The following is a 15536-nucleotide window of genomic DNA, read 5'->3' on the forward strand; positions in this document are numbered from 1 at the left end:
AGTGCGATTGATTGCAGCTGTATATCTTGAAGGTGCCTGTCTGCTGTTTTGTTGTACGTCACTCACTTAGATGGTGTTGTGTGTTGTAGGATATTTTTTTTACCAGATTTTTAACTAGTTCTGCTAGTAAACCGTGGTGAGCAGGCACTGTAGTAGCATTTTGACTTAAAACATTGACTTAAGGAGAACTACTTATAAAGCTATAGTGGATTGATTAGGCGATTTATATGTCTCATAAATCCATTGAAGGTGAAGGAAAATATCGTGAGGAAACCTGCATACCTGAGAAGTTTCTATTGGAATTTTGAAGGTGTGTGAAACCTACCAATCCGCAATAGGCCAGCGTATAATCCCCCTCAGAAAAAAGCCTGTGCCCAGCAGTGGGACACTATATAATACAGGGCTTACTTACTTGCATAAATCAGTTTATTTTTTAGACATACCCATCCGATTCTAGACCATCAAAGTAGACGCAAGCCACAAGATTCTACTGAACCACGTCTCGGTAGTATCTTCTAGATCGATGATTCCTTTTATATTTTTGTTGTTTATAGCCAGCGATCAGTTACCATTAGATAGGCGAATTACTCTGCCATTATTCCTATGTAAAAATCTTCAATCACTAACTGCACTTCCCCACCAATACCCACCTTTTTCTAATAAACTAAGTAAACGCGTGAAGTGGAAAAGTAAACGATCGTAAAAGACACCACGCCTATCAAAATATTATTGGCTTAAGGCTAACTTTCCGCAAATATTATCTTTGCTTGAAGTAACAAAATTGCGGTGTTAATGCGTTTGCCGTGTCATAGTCGCCGTCGCCTGTCTCCACGAAATGCGGAATGTCTGGAACATTCTGAAAGACTGAAATGTACAGAAATTCCGCAATATTATGCCTGCGACATAAATCGGACTTTTTGACAGTAGCCTGTTTTGTTGACTTTACGAGATGAGTTTACTAGAATTGTTTGTCTTATAATGCGTATTTATTTGCTATAATCGCCTTTCTAGCCATAACAGAAGATACTTAGAATTTAAGCTATATATTTTAGTTCGTAGAAAAACCTTTGTAACTAACTAATTACACTATTTAATATCTTTGTTTTGTAACGTAATCCAATGGTTTAGATTAAAAATTATATATATTTTTTCATAACATATAATTATGCCATAAATACTTTGAAAAAATTCTTAAATTATTATTTAAAAAAAATACCACCTCTAGTTAAAATGGTTGATTTAAAGCACGTAAAGCCGTTGGTCCTGTGCGTGACCTCTCTCCGGTCATGTCGTATTACCGTCTCACCGAACTATGAAAGTGAAGGAAAAGAGAGTGCACTGCGTATAGCGCACACACTTGTGCACTATAATATCTCCTACGTACCTGGCTGATCTCATTGGCCTGATCAGATTGGCCGCCGTGGCCGAAAATTCGGCTAGGAGAATTCATTCATGGTTGCTCTAAAGAATCTCATGTATGGTCATCTATTTTACCCATGTTTGCGAAATAAATATATGTTTATCTTTAGACAATATATTAAATTATGCTGCAGCAAAAAATAAAACACAATTTCATTCACACTTCGTCTCGACGCAACCAAATACTTTTTCTGTTCTGACACCTGTCATTTGAGGAAGAAACATTCAAAATTGCCAGTGTAGATCATAGATACCGCATTCCCTTGAATACTGATAAAAAATGGCGGTATATTCGCCATCTTGTCAGCTCCCTTAAAATATCAGACAGCTGTCAGAACCAACCGCCAGCCGTTATCTCCCGGCAGTTTTAATAAGTTAAAAATCACGCCACATTCCTTAGTTTCTTGACGTCTCGATATTTGAGCGTTGTGTATTAAAAATGGTTAGAATTGATGTTGAAATTCATAGTCTGACTTCGTATTGTAATAAAATTATGTATCAATCTTTTTTATTAGGATTCACTGCTCCTGAAATATGTGGTGCACTCCGCTCTTCAAGTGGAATCCTAAATCTTATAACAAAAGGCCATTTCTCACTTAACTGAAGTTAAGTACAACGATCTGAACATCGAAACTTATTATAAAAGAAATGCAGTAATTGCACGCGCGAGGGATTTGCTTAGTGATTCCCCCTTTATCTTTATCGTAGAAGACAGCTTAGTGTTCCGTTACTAATATAAGTTAGTAAATTGATAATATAGATAAATTTTCATCATTGCGTTGACATTGACCGCTAAATTAAATATAGGTAAGTGTTTGGATAAGACGTGGATTTTAATGTTATGGTGAAACTGGCCTCGTAGCTAGATGAATAATATAAATCTACGAAATATTTAAAATCACAATTATTAATAATATTTATTATTACTAATTAATTGATATTAATTTTCGACTGAGATAATTTAGGAGGGTTTTTGCCAATACTCGCCACGCTTGGCAAACGGGTTGGCAAATTGTGGGCAGGGCACACAGCTCGCAGAACTGATGGCTGATGGGGCACGAAGTTTCTGGAGTAGAGGCCACGAACGGGCAAGCGCAGCGTCGGACGTACACCCACGAGGTGGATAGATGACCTCATAAATGTCGCAGGAGGTCGGTGGGTGCGGGCCGCGTACGATAAGTCGAACTGGACTTATTTGGGGGAGGCCCATCTTCAGCAGTGGACATTCTGTGGCTGATGATGATGATGGTGATTTTTTTACTGCCTCAGTGGCGTATACGGTACGGCTGCAGTGCTGAGATCTTGGGTTTGATTCCCGAGTCGAACAAAATGGTTTTTCTACTCGGTATCGGAGTCTAGAATTTGTGCCCGATATGATAGATTCACCCCCTTTAATATTATGGGACGGAATACACACGATGGATAGTGGGTGCAATAGTGACGCCACTGAATACTCCTTCGAGGACAAAAAGGCGTGGGTGTGTGTGAGTTGATTTTATTACTACTCTGTCCTAATAAATGTATACTTATCAGGGTTGTTTAGGGATTATAGTCTTGATCTGTCGTTGTTGTTCGTAACATCATAATGAAACGTCTAATTGTCCACTGTCCGAAAATTGAGAGCACCTCTTACTTTTCGAGGAAACATAAACTATGATAAACATAATCGTATTATAAATAAACAATATAATTTCGTAGAAATCAACTTCGCATTATTTCACCTTAATCATAATACCGTGCATTAGACTTCCGGAGAAATTATCAATTTGATTTATTCGTAGGCATGTTGCAATGATTAGTGATTAGATAAAAACCGATCAGAGAGTAGCGATAGCTTACTTGGTTGTTGTGGAACGGAACGTGTGTTGGGCCGTATCGCGCGGGCAGTTGTCACATTGGTGACACACGGCAGACTCCTCTACCCCTACTATCTGACACAGATACTCACGGAAGCAGCCATGCCCGGTGAGTACTTGCGTCAGGCGAAATGTTGCCACGCCGTGGCGCCTGTCCAGCCACTCGGCAAAGACAGGACGCACTGCCGCGACAGTCCGGAACCCCGCTGACGGGGCCTCCAGCCTGAGAGACACAACATAACCTAGGCACCTATATACATATATGCGGTCTGCAAATCGTTCTAAGAATAATTAGTTTTTACATACAAAAGCGGCGGCGGTAGCCTAGTATAGAGACGAATGTCCGCAGGTTCAAATCCCAAGGGCACACACATCTGACTTTTCAAAAAAAAATATGTGTAAAGAGGAGGCCCGAGCCCAACAGTGGGATAGTATATAATACAGGGCTGATATTATTATTCTTAAAAACCGATCGGATAGACTTGAACTCTAAGGATTCCGCACTCTAATGCTTTTGGCTTTATTTGACAAGGTATTTGTGATAACAAAAACAAATTAATTTTTTTTTCAATAAGGGTCAAACTCCGGTGGAAAAAAAACGAAAATGAAATTAATGTTCTTGTTTAAACTATAATGGACTTTTCTCATACATAACATACATACATAACATCACTGCCTGCCTCGGTGGCGTAGTTGTATTGCATGTCCGGTACAATAGCGCTCTGAGGTCCTGGGTTCGAATCCCGGGTCGGGCAAAGTGATATTTGGGTTTTTCTGCTCAGTATCAGCCCGGAGTCTGGAATTTGTGCCCGATATGGCGATAGGCTCGCCCCCTATCACATCATGGGACGGAACATACTAGGCGAAAAGTGGGTGCCCTAGTTGCGCCTCTGCATACCCCTTCGGGGATAAAATGCGTGATGTTATGTATGGACTTTTCTCGAAACCAATAATTATAATTTAAAAGTCGGACAGACACGAAAAAACAGTTTGATAAGATATTGTGATGAATACTTACAAGGCCAGCTGCCACACTTCATGGCACTGTGAGCTCATTCTGCGTAGGTCGGAACGTCAACAGCAACAAAATTAAGAAAAATTGTATTGTATTGTTTGTTTAATTGTAAAGTGAAAGTACATATTGTAACTGACTTTTCGGACGACCAACACCTCAGTCCCCCGTCCGACAAATAGTTTTAATTCAATGTCTAAGATTCACGTAAACATAAGGAAACATTATGTTCTATTGTACAAAGATCTCAGGCTGCTAGCGCTACGCAGTTCCAAATGTTTAGCAGCACTATTAATTTTACTAAATATAAAAGAAATAATTTCTCATTATTTGTATTTACGTAAGGAAGAAAAAATCTAAGACAATTAAATTAAAATAGATTATATTATAATATATTCTTCTCTCTAAATGCTGAAATAATAACTCATATGCAATAAACGACGGCCATCAAAATACAATATGCATTTCAATGTATCATACAGAGATTAGATGCATCACTTTCTATGTATAAAATTTAGTAATTAAGATTAAATGATAATATTTATTGGTTCATTTATCGGGGTTTTTCTAGATTATATTTAGGTACAATCAATAATCAGATATACGGTTTATTAGTTCCAAAAATTATATAATACTAGTAGTTCTTTAAGTTCTTCTCAAAATAAAAGTACACTTATCCGCAATAGAGAGTAGGACTGTTAATCCATACTTGGTCTATCTGTAGACCAAATTTTATCCAATTCCGTTCAGTTATTTCTACGTTTACCTTCAACAAACATACAAACATTTTCACAATCTTTCATATTTCCGATTTAAGTAAGAAGCAAGATTATTTAGCCAGAAATTAGGTAGGCCTACTTAGTAAGAACTAGATCCCCTTAATTGTGGTTCAAGATAGGAGCTGTACTTAACACACTATAAGCATTAGGAGAGGAACAAATTAAGTAAATCTTCCGAATTGAAATATCAGGTTGCATCGTCATAATCAGGGCATCAGGTGACACTTGGTGTAGTTTTTATCTATATCATTAAATTCAGCTGCAAAATAACTTTGCTGATATCTTTTGTGATATTTTTTAGATTGCGGTTTAATGATCTTTCTAATCTTGATTTTCAGTCATCATTTCGCCAAAAAAATAATAATAGCGGCTAAACAGAAAATATAGTTCGCAGAGCTGATGGCAGATGGGGCAAAACATTTCTCTAGTGGAGACCACGTATCGGCAAGCGCAACGTTAAACATCCACCTGCAATGTGGACAGACAACTTGATAAAGATCGCATGAACACGCTGGATGCAGGCCGCTTTCGACAGATCTGTTTGACAATCTTTAGGGGAGGCCTATGTTCAACAGTAGACTTTATGTGTTTAATGATAAAACATGAAATAAATCACCTGTTTCTTGATCACGTGGATGGAGTGGAAGATTCATCATACCAGAAGACCTGTAGTTGCAATGATCATAAAAACCTTTGAATCAACGGTAAATAAAAGAATAAAGTGTATGTAATAAAACTCCAGTAATGTAGTGTTTGAATATTTAATATTTGAGAAATTTAATGTTTTAATATTTGACCAACAAATCAGGAGCTCTTAACACAGCAATTGAATTAACTAACTTGAACACTATGTTGGTAGATTTGAAGCTATTGTGAAATCAGAAGTAAAAGATCGTCGTGGTTCACCCAACGTCGGTGTTCCTGTGAAGAATTTCAATGTGGTGACACTATAGCAACTTTATCGTGAATATCAAGTGGAGCGCACAAAAACTTTATCAAACTAGGAAATAAAATTTGCATTCATTTTTTACTGCAGTTTTATATGAATAGTTAGTTCGCATTGTGCTCGGAATCTGGCTTGGTTACTGAATCAGCTTTGGCGTTTTGATGGTTAATAAAATGTAAAATTTTATTATTTTCAAATCGAAAATTATCATTATTGTCGTGTTTTTGTTCCACTTTTATGTATTCGTCGGTACATAAATATACTGTAAACGAATGTTAGATGCAGTTGGTAATTGTCTTAATTTTACGACTGGTCGAATAGGTCTTACTTCTTAGATATATTATAAATATTTTTTTAAATACGCCATATTCCGAAACGTTGCGCTATCTCTGGTTGTAGAAATACTTTTAGTAGGTAACTGACTGGGTAGCTACTAATGTATACATATTTAAAATTTACTTACGATTAATCACGTTTATATTTTTTACATACCTAGTCGCACATCTCTGAGTCTGGATCTCCTAATTTATTGCCTAATTTTCTGTGTAATCTAAATATACCTTACATACATCGAAATACTATTACATCCTGTAGTGCTTAGTGCAACAATATGCGTGGCAACAAGAGGACTTTTAAGGTGGGTGATCCAAATCCGCAACTTCGGTCATTTGCAGCAAAGAAAAATAAAAATAAAATATTTTAATAGAGGAAGGAGGTTTTTGGACATGATCAAATCTAATGAGATAGACAATGGTCTATACGAAACGCAGCAGCAAATAATTGAAATATAGCTTATCATATTATATTTCCTAAATACGACATACTCGACAGCAAATACAATAGAACATTAACTTCTTGGCTCTATTCGCATTTTAATATATTTTTAATATCGCGCAACCCACTTTAAATATTAAATTTGAAATTTATGTTGGCAAACACTTACCAAGCTGTGATATAGATCTTGAAATATATTACGAAATCCCCATACGGACCGACAGCAATTCATAAGAAATATTATCAGACATTACGGTGGCCGGACTGCTTTAGTATATAAACTATCTTCCATTACTGGAATGAGAGTTTAAGTCTGTGCCGAAAATAGGCATGGGACGTGTTTTAGACGATTCGGTACACTAGAATAGTTCGTTGATAAATTACTTGTTTAAGTTTCGAATTAGAAGAATATTTTTTTTATTTTCCAGCCATATTTTAATTTGATGAAGTGTTGAAAATATATAAAAGGTTAAAAAGGTTTTTTTTAAAGAAACAGACTTCTAATTATTTGTGGCGTTTTACAAACCTTGTATGGTGCCTCTGTAGTCTGTAGGTTCATCTATCTGACATATACTACTACAATGTAAAGTTAACGCGACATGTATTTTCGTACTTACATGTTTGCAACATTTGGCAATACCATTTGGCTTAGTTTTTATGGCTAGTCGTTTGGTACTTTTTATGGTTGTTAGTTGTTACTAAACACTTACAGAGTTGAATACTATTACATAACTATCAAGTCCAAAAAATATCGTATTAAACTTATATGAACAAGATATAAAAGCACCGTTTCAAAAAAGTAGCAGTACTAGTTCACAGCTCACGATCTTGCATCAAGTACCGAAACAGAGCGACATTCGTCGACAACGCAAAACACCTTCTTAAAGACAACCGCATTATTCATGATGCTATTTATTTGTATTGCTTACTTACGGCATGGTTTTAGAGGATTTTGCGATGTGCTCAGGTGACTTCGTTTTATCTTGTCTATTACTCACAAGTCTTGGCCATTTGAAATGTAGCATCTAAAGAATTGACCAGTATAAGTTGATCTCTGTATAATAATGTTTAAGCTATTTCAACTTTACATTCTTTACAGCTAATTAATGTATTACACTAAAATATACATTGTTAAAAGTCGTTTTTATATTAATATTACTATAAAAATCATAGGAAAACATGATAATGTTTCCACCTTCCTTTTAAAATTCTAATGATAACTTATTTATACAGAGTAAATAAAATAATCATCGTGACATAATATAATCGTATTATCGCCACATTTTACATAATTTTGAATCACTGATGACTGAAAACATATGCCAAAAGACCTTTAAACAAATAACGACACTATTTTATTTTATATTAAAACTCCTTTCACATTGCCAGCATAGGCGCTGTAAAAACCAGTGTGGTTTGTTTGAAAGGTAATCCGATGGATTTCTAAAGCGTCGACGGGCCGGATGTAGGCGGCACGCACGACACGTACCAGACACCTTCCGGCGAACCCCGGCCTCAACCCGTTCCGTAAAACTATTTTTTAAACTAGGTTTTAAAGTCTAATGTGTATTGAATGGAATACCTTTTTATTTTATTTTATTTATTTTATTTATTTATTTAACACAAAACAGGTTACAACTAAAAATACACCAATTATTGATTACAAAATATGCTTACTTCTAATCGCAACCCAAAACTTGTGTATAAAGAAAAGTTAATTATAGCGGACGAGTTTACAATATTACAAAGTAGATAGAAATGTTACGTTATTATTATGAATATTAAAGTTAATTTAACTGTAGAAACTAAATGTAAGTAGTAGTAAATATTTTACGGACTAAAAAATGAGTAAGATGACATTAACCACCATGACAGGTGTTAATTTATTGTGTTGTTTGTTGGTGTTGTTTTATTCCTTATACGATTGTATAAATAAGTTATTTAAGTAAATGAAAATCTTATTGAAAAGAAACGTCAACAATTTAATCTATTTTGAACAGACAAAAAAAGGAAGAGGTTTTCAATTCGACACGTATATATTTGTTTTATGTTAGACCACGCATAACTTATTACAGAGTAGACCAATTATGATAATTCTTTTTTATTAATACCACTGCAATACACTCCCTACTTGCAATCAATTTACTTTTAGATTACTTTTACCTAATATAAAAATCATCATAAATTAATGAAGTTGCCCATTTCACGGAAACATCACAACATTCGCCTTCCTATCTAATGGTAGACACATACCTACTAAGTTTTCTTTTAATTCACCAACAAGACTATATTTTTATAGAACCATGTCGTATGTATGATGTGGAATGCACACAAGTATCGGTTTGACAGAGATGGCTTAATGTTTCACAAAGAAAAGCGTAAAGAAGCGTTTTTGTGGCATGTTCTTTAAGCGAGTTTACTAAAAACCCTAAACAAATCCTCTACATTCACTAATTCATTTATAGTCTTATGAATTGGTTTAGATAGGCATTGATCATATAAAAATAAAATAAAATAAAAACAAAATCATTACTGACTATCAAATATAGTTTCTTTTTTACCCACCTTGATAAATAAATAATAATAGGACCCTCATTGAAAGTCAGTGTTGCAGTATTAATCAGGTTGGTACTGCAGCAAGGAGGTGAATAAGGGCATAATGGATATAATTGTACCTATTTTATTTTCTCTCCTTTTATTGTACGTGTTGTATTATCCTAATAATTAAATATTTCTTTATTTCTTCTTCTTGGCTTGACTTGAGTTCATTAATTAAAACGTAGATTCCATCATATTTTTACATTCTGATATAAAACATGTTTTACCGTGACTATGATTCATAATGGCGATTTCACATTTTTTATTTTGCATAAACAAAAAAATGTTACGTACATTTCGTTCTTCCCATCACGATTATCCAACAAATCTTTAAACTATCTTTACTATATATTGCTAAAATTCACCTGTTTCGGTAGTTTAGTTGGATTACAGTACGACTACAGGGCTGAGGTCTCGGGTTCGATATTGTGCTTTCCTACTTAGTATCAGCCCGTTATCTGAAGTTTGCGCCCGACATGACGAAAGGCTCTTCCCCTATCACATCATGGGACGGAACACACACTGCGTAAAGTGAATACACCAGTTGTCATTCTGCGAGCCCCTTCGGGGATTAAATGCATGAATGTGTACGTGCTAAAATTAGCAACACAAACAATCAACAGGCCTTGTCCATTTATTGGAAGAAAATAAATATTGATATAAACCGTTCTTAAGAACTGTTATCGAGCCACCAGCTTCGATGAATGTAATCTTATCCCTATAAGATAATGTTGATTCAACAATTAAAACATTCACGACTCGGCGTTCAAACACATCACTCGCCATGTTTCGCCCAGTCGTGTTCGCTTTTTTACTTACTTATACTAGTGTTTTGGGTGAAAAATGTGTAGGTCACAACTTCGAAAGTGATTTTGATTATTTGTTCAAAAGTGATTCTTATGTTTGCGTCAATGGAGAACAATGGCAATTGTCAAACTATTCTTCAATCGATATAGCAGATGTCCCTGCAGGAAGTAACCGTTTTATAGAACCAAGGTCAATCATGACTTGCGAGTCAACCACCTCGTTCCAAATGTATGAGGGTACTTTAGAAGTCAACATTTATATGAAGGCAAAGAAGGACGAAGATTTCTTGTCAGTGTTTGTGAGTGAACTCACAAGCAATGGGCACAGTAATCGTGGTCATGCATCCTTCTCACGAAGAATATCAAATTATAAGGACGGTTGGAATACCATTCGAATTGAATTATCCAGTTCTTTCATTGGTTTTGTAAGTTTTATTTCATTTATATTAGTTATAAAATTTATTGATTATTGTCTGTTTATACTCTTTTCGAATTCCGAAGACTTGGGAATAAAAGAGTCTTAGATATAACTGTAACAATTTTAGTATGTCCAATTATAATCATGCTATTATTTCAAAACTTCGGATTAGGCATGTAAATCTTATCGGTACAAGCCATTATGATTATTTACCTACATTTTGATGATTAAACTACCTACATAAAGTAATTATATTTAGTGTATTATTAGTTTCAAATAATATGCTGTAATTTTACAATAAATGTATAATTGTTAACATTGACTCAAAAGTAAAAATCCTGTATTTCAACAATTTTTATAGTATATATTTTTTTATTTAATTAAATACTTCAAATACGGTTACAGTGAAATTTTCATTGTTTATAAACATCTCACTTGGAAAATATGCAAAATAATAAAAGCTTATTTACTTTATATTCCAGATATCATTCATAGGTGAGAAATCTGAAGAATCGATAGTGTTAATTGATTCATTTAGATACTTTGCAAAAGATCATAAAGATAATTGTATATTATACAAAGATATCGATAATGATATAACTATAGATCCCGACACTGTTGAGTCCACAACTGAATCACAAACATGGCCTGATCCCGAAATAAACACAACTCCTGAAGTTGATATGACATATTCTACCCCAGAATTTGAGACAACGCCTTATCCCTTTCCTGAAGAACACATAAGTACATCCGCTCCGTCAGAGGAAGAGACTACGCCTTATCCCTTACCTGAAGAACACATAAGTACATCCGCTCCGTCAGAGGAAGAAACTACGCCTTATCCTTTACCTGAAGAACATACAAGTACATCCGCTCCGTCAGAGGAAGAACCCACGCCTTATCCCTTACCTGAAGAACACGTTAGTACATCCGCTCCGTCAGAGAAAGAGACTACGCCTTATCCCTTACCTGAAGAACACATAAGTACACTCCCTCCGTCAGAGCTGGAATCAACGCCTTATCCCAGTCCTGAAGAAGAACTAACGACTTATGACCCTACTACTGACTCAGAACCAAATTATCAAACAACTAACAGCCCAATTGTAGAAACAGAAAAATGCGTTACATACAATTTTGAAAAAGATTTCGACAAGTTATTTACCCATAATCACGAGCTGTGTGGAAACTTCGACATATGGGAACTTAGCAACTATTCATCAAACGGAATAGACACGATCAATGCTAAAGGAAATTCATATTTATCACCAAGTGAAGATTTGAGTTGCATATCGGCTTTTCCAATTCGTATGAGTCCTAACGGCCTTGTTGAAGTGAACGTTTATATCGAAACCGCTTCAAAATTAGATTATATAATTGTTCTAGTGAAGAACGTAGTGGTGGGCAGCGTGGATACTGTTGCTGGTTCAATTATATACGAGCCTGATGTTGCTTCGTTTGTCGAAGGATGGAATGTTCTTCGTATTAACGTGGTAAACTTGAGGAGTTTTGATGGATACGTAAGTAAACTTGATTATCTATTTAATTAACTCGTATAATTTGCATCAGTTTCAAGTGTTTTTACGCGTATCGATGCAACTAAAGGCTACACAATTGTAGCCAGTTTAACTACTGGACATATTAAGACTTAACATTTATAACTTAACATTTCAAGTATGATAGAATGGCGAGCACAGTGGAAAACCAAACAATACTTGGTAATTGAAGGTGTTGGATGGTGTTTCTACTGTTTTTGGGTGGTCGAACTGCTTACCATCAGACGACCGGCAAGCTCGTCTATCATTCATTCAAAGAAATAACAAAAAAAGAATGAAAAAAATGTGAATAATTTTCATCAAAACTGTCATGAGCATTTAATCAAGCTTGATAATACGCGCCTCTATTACCCACTGAAGCAGCACCAACTAGGGTTCTGAAACTCAAAGATCTCCATGACACGAACTACGCTAGCTATCCTATAAATTAAACTTCTAGTTACAGGAAAACTTCAATTCTTGCACTCACGCTCCCATTCTAAAGAATTACCACGGAGTACGATTAGTCACTTCTCATGTTTAAATGTATGTTCTTCTAACTGATTAATGACTTTTCTATGAGATTCATACTTATTTTCACAAGACTATCTATTCTATTGTTCAGACAATAGTTATTATTTATAAATATTTAGTCTAGGCCTTTACAAGCTCTTTTAAACCCAAAAAGAACACGTATTAATTACCAGGCATTATGATGCTTAACATCTTATGAGTTAGGGTGAGCGTAGTGCAGAGTCACGCAGTGCTTTGGAATTTAAACTTCTATCTGGTGTTGCTACTCTTTATGGGCAGTCGTATCGCTTACCAGGCAGGGCACATACTCATCCCTTTTAACAGCAATAAAATGAGAAAAATCTTTAATGTCCATTTTAAGTGCTTTTGTAATTAACTACAAGTATTATTAATCTTTGTTATATTTACAAAACATCCAACTCACTGTTCATGATGTAAAAAGACAATACTTTAAGATACAATTTTCTTTTCTTCGGGTCGTATTTTAGTTTGCAAGTCATTTTCGAAGATTAATTTCTTGAAATGTAAGAACTTTTTGTCGTAATAAAATACCGTCACATATTTTCATACTAATTATAATATTATTATAAAGTATCAGATTGTGCGATTAAAAATATACGACTATACTCTGATTTTAAAAAACATGATCATAACAGCATAATTTTTGTCAACCTTAGTTTGATGACACTATTAAACGAACCGTGACCCTTAAAGGATTTGATTCAAATCTTAGAGACCCTTAATACTGAAATATAGTGCCACGTCGGTTGGATTATCAAGTAGCTCCAAACACATGGCACAAAGTCAGGGTAAAACTGTCAACATATTAACTAATCAACAGTGGATTAGTTGAAAATTGCTTCTACTAATTCAGTTTTATGTCATGGCAAAATTTTGTAGTGTTGATTGGTTGATAACATCTTCACGCTGCCTTTAGAAAATGTTTTGCTTAATTTACTTATAGACAAGTTAAAAATCATCAATTAACTACAGAAAAATTAGCAACGACAGTACAATTACATCTATAATATATAGATGAATACAATTACTTTATTATGATATAAAGAATATGTATGAATTATGATTAATTGTATGAAATACCCTCGATGACTCTCATTTCCTCATATTAGTATAATTTCATCGTTTTTGCTAATCCTTCAGCTTTTCTACTAGGCGTGATTTTATTTAATATGCATTGATGCAACCTCAGAAGAGGTAATTAAAAACCATATCCCACGTTCATAACATACTTAAAGTGCTGCTGTACAGAGTTCAGTTTCATCTTTTCTCCGTCAAAAACCATCTCTAACACAGAATACTGTATCTACTTATTCAAGTACAATATAATGTATTAACACGCTAGTGAGACGACTGTCCATTGGCAATCTCCAGTCACGTTCCTGCTATACTCCTGTCCTATCATGGATGGTCATCACTACGATCACTAGTCAATAAAACAACATGGTGAACCTAACCGATAAGAGTTTATTAGCTTTTCTTGTCTACACTGTATTTGCTATCGGTTACAGACATTTTTTCGATAAAAATTTGATATTATTCTTTTGTCTTGCATCAATGATGTCTACAGCATGCAAGGCATCGCCCAAATACTGTCAATTATTGCACTAGATACAGGATTCTAATTCCGACAATCAGCTAATAATATGTCATTGTCATATTACTAAGCTAATATTTAGTTAAAAGAACTAATTATTAGCTTAGTAATTCTATACTATTATATCCTAAACTAATCGAAATAGTTGAGGTAACTGTTAGGGTCAACTGTTGATGATTCTTCTTCAAACAAACTTCCTCTATATAAATAAAATGTTGATTTGGATGGTTGAAACCAGGGACAAACAGGCACACTATTTTAAGCGATGTTAATTTATTATGCCTAAAGTCGAATTATTTTTGTTACAGCTTATATTTCTCGGTGCAGCCTCAGAAGGATCGACCGTGCTCGTCGACTCATTTCGCTACATACCACCCTGGGCCAATGCAAACGACCCAGACTGCCAATTCCGCTAAAATTGAGAAGAAAATAACAAACTTTGGACCAGCAAAGTATATATCACTAAACATAAGTTGATAGACAGAAATTGGAAATAACTTGGCAAAGACAATAAAGTAATAGAAATAGGGCATTTTAATTGATATTTTATTTTTTAGTTATTTAAATCTAAGATATCTCAAAGGCTAAAAATAACATTCCATTGAATTATAATGACAGGTCTATTTAAGCAGTAAGAGAATAAGGACGTACCGATTAATGAATGACCTCACTTTATATACGTGAGTGTACACGAAAGAGATAGCTTTCGACTACGCGTCCTTGCTGCCTACAACAATAAATATTAAATGCTGCCTCATTTCACAGGCCAATTCCCCAGTATGCTTAATTTCAATTAAGTATACAAAATTAATGAAATAATAGTATTAAATAAGCAAGTCTATTCTATGAAAATTATAAACCAAGAGTTCAATAGTATTACTATGAAACACCTCTCATTGAACTTAGATATGACTGTTGATCTATATCTTCATGATTCTAAATTTGGGATCATTTTACTTGGTTGTCCCTAAGGTCCAATAGAACTTATGTTTGGCACAGGTCCTACTGATTGATCTTTATCAAGCACGTGATTTCTAATAACTAATTCTCCACTAAAATGTTTCCAGTGTACACGGAATTAGGAGGAATATAGCATTATTCTATTAATTTGTGTTTTATTGTTCGCTAGATTCTTCCGCAAACGCTGTTTATATCAAACTTAAAATATCATCCAAATTAGCAAGACACTTGCCTGATATTTTATTTTTATACGTACTCAGCAAAGCGACCCCACTGCACCTGATGGT

At 34.8% G+C, this 15536-nt stretch overlaps 1 protein-coding gene across 1 annotated transcript; it reads left to right on the forward strand.

The window, feature by feature from the left end:
* The first annotated feature begins 10121 nt into the window (after window positions 1–10121).
* Window positions 10122–15393, forward strand: LOC115442754. Its single transcript, XM_030167908.2, has 3 exons — window positions 10122–10615; window positions 11091–12125; window positions 14598–15393. Exons 1-3 carry the CDS (start codon window positions 10169–10171, stop codon window positions 14703–14705), a joined length of 1590 nt encoding a protein of 529 aa, XP_030023768.2. The 5' UTR covers window positions 10122–10168; the 3' UTR covers window positions 14706–15393.
* The last annotated feature ends 143 nt before the right edge of the window (window positions 15394–15536 follow it).

Source organism: Manduca sexta, chromosome 8 (genome assembly GCF_014839805.1).
Source record: "Manduca sexta isolate Smith_Timp_Sample1 chromosome 8, JHU_Msex_v1.0, whole genome shotgun sequence".
NCBI classification, from domain to species: domain Eukaryota; kingdom Metazoa; phylum Arthropoda; class Insecta; order Lepidoptera; family Sphingidae; genus Manduca; species Manduca sexta.

Coding starts and splice junctions, on each gene's coding strand:
- LOC115442754 (XM_030167908.2), top strand. CDS start 10,169: ATGTTTCGCCCAGTCGTGTTCGCTTTTTTACTTACTTATACTAGTGTT. Junction 10,616..11,090: donor CCAGTTCTTTCATTGGTTTT/GTAAGTTTTATT, acceptor TTTATATTCCAG/ATATCATTCATAGGTGAGAA. Junction 12,126..14,597: donor TGAGGAGTTTTGATGGATAC/GTAAGTAAACTT, acceptor TTTTTGTTACAG/CTTATATTTCTCGGTGCAGC.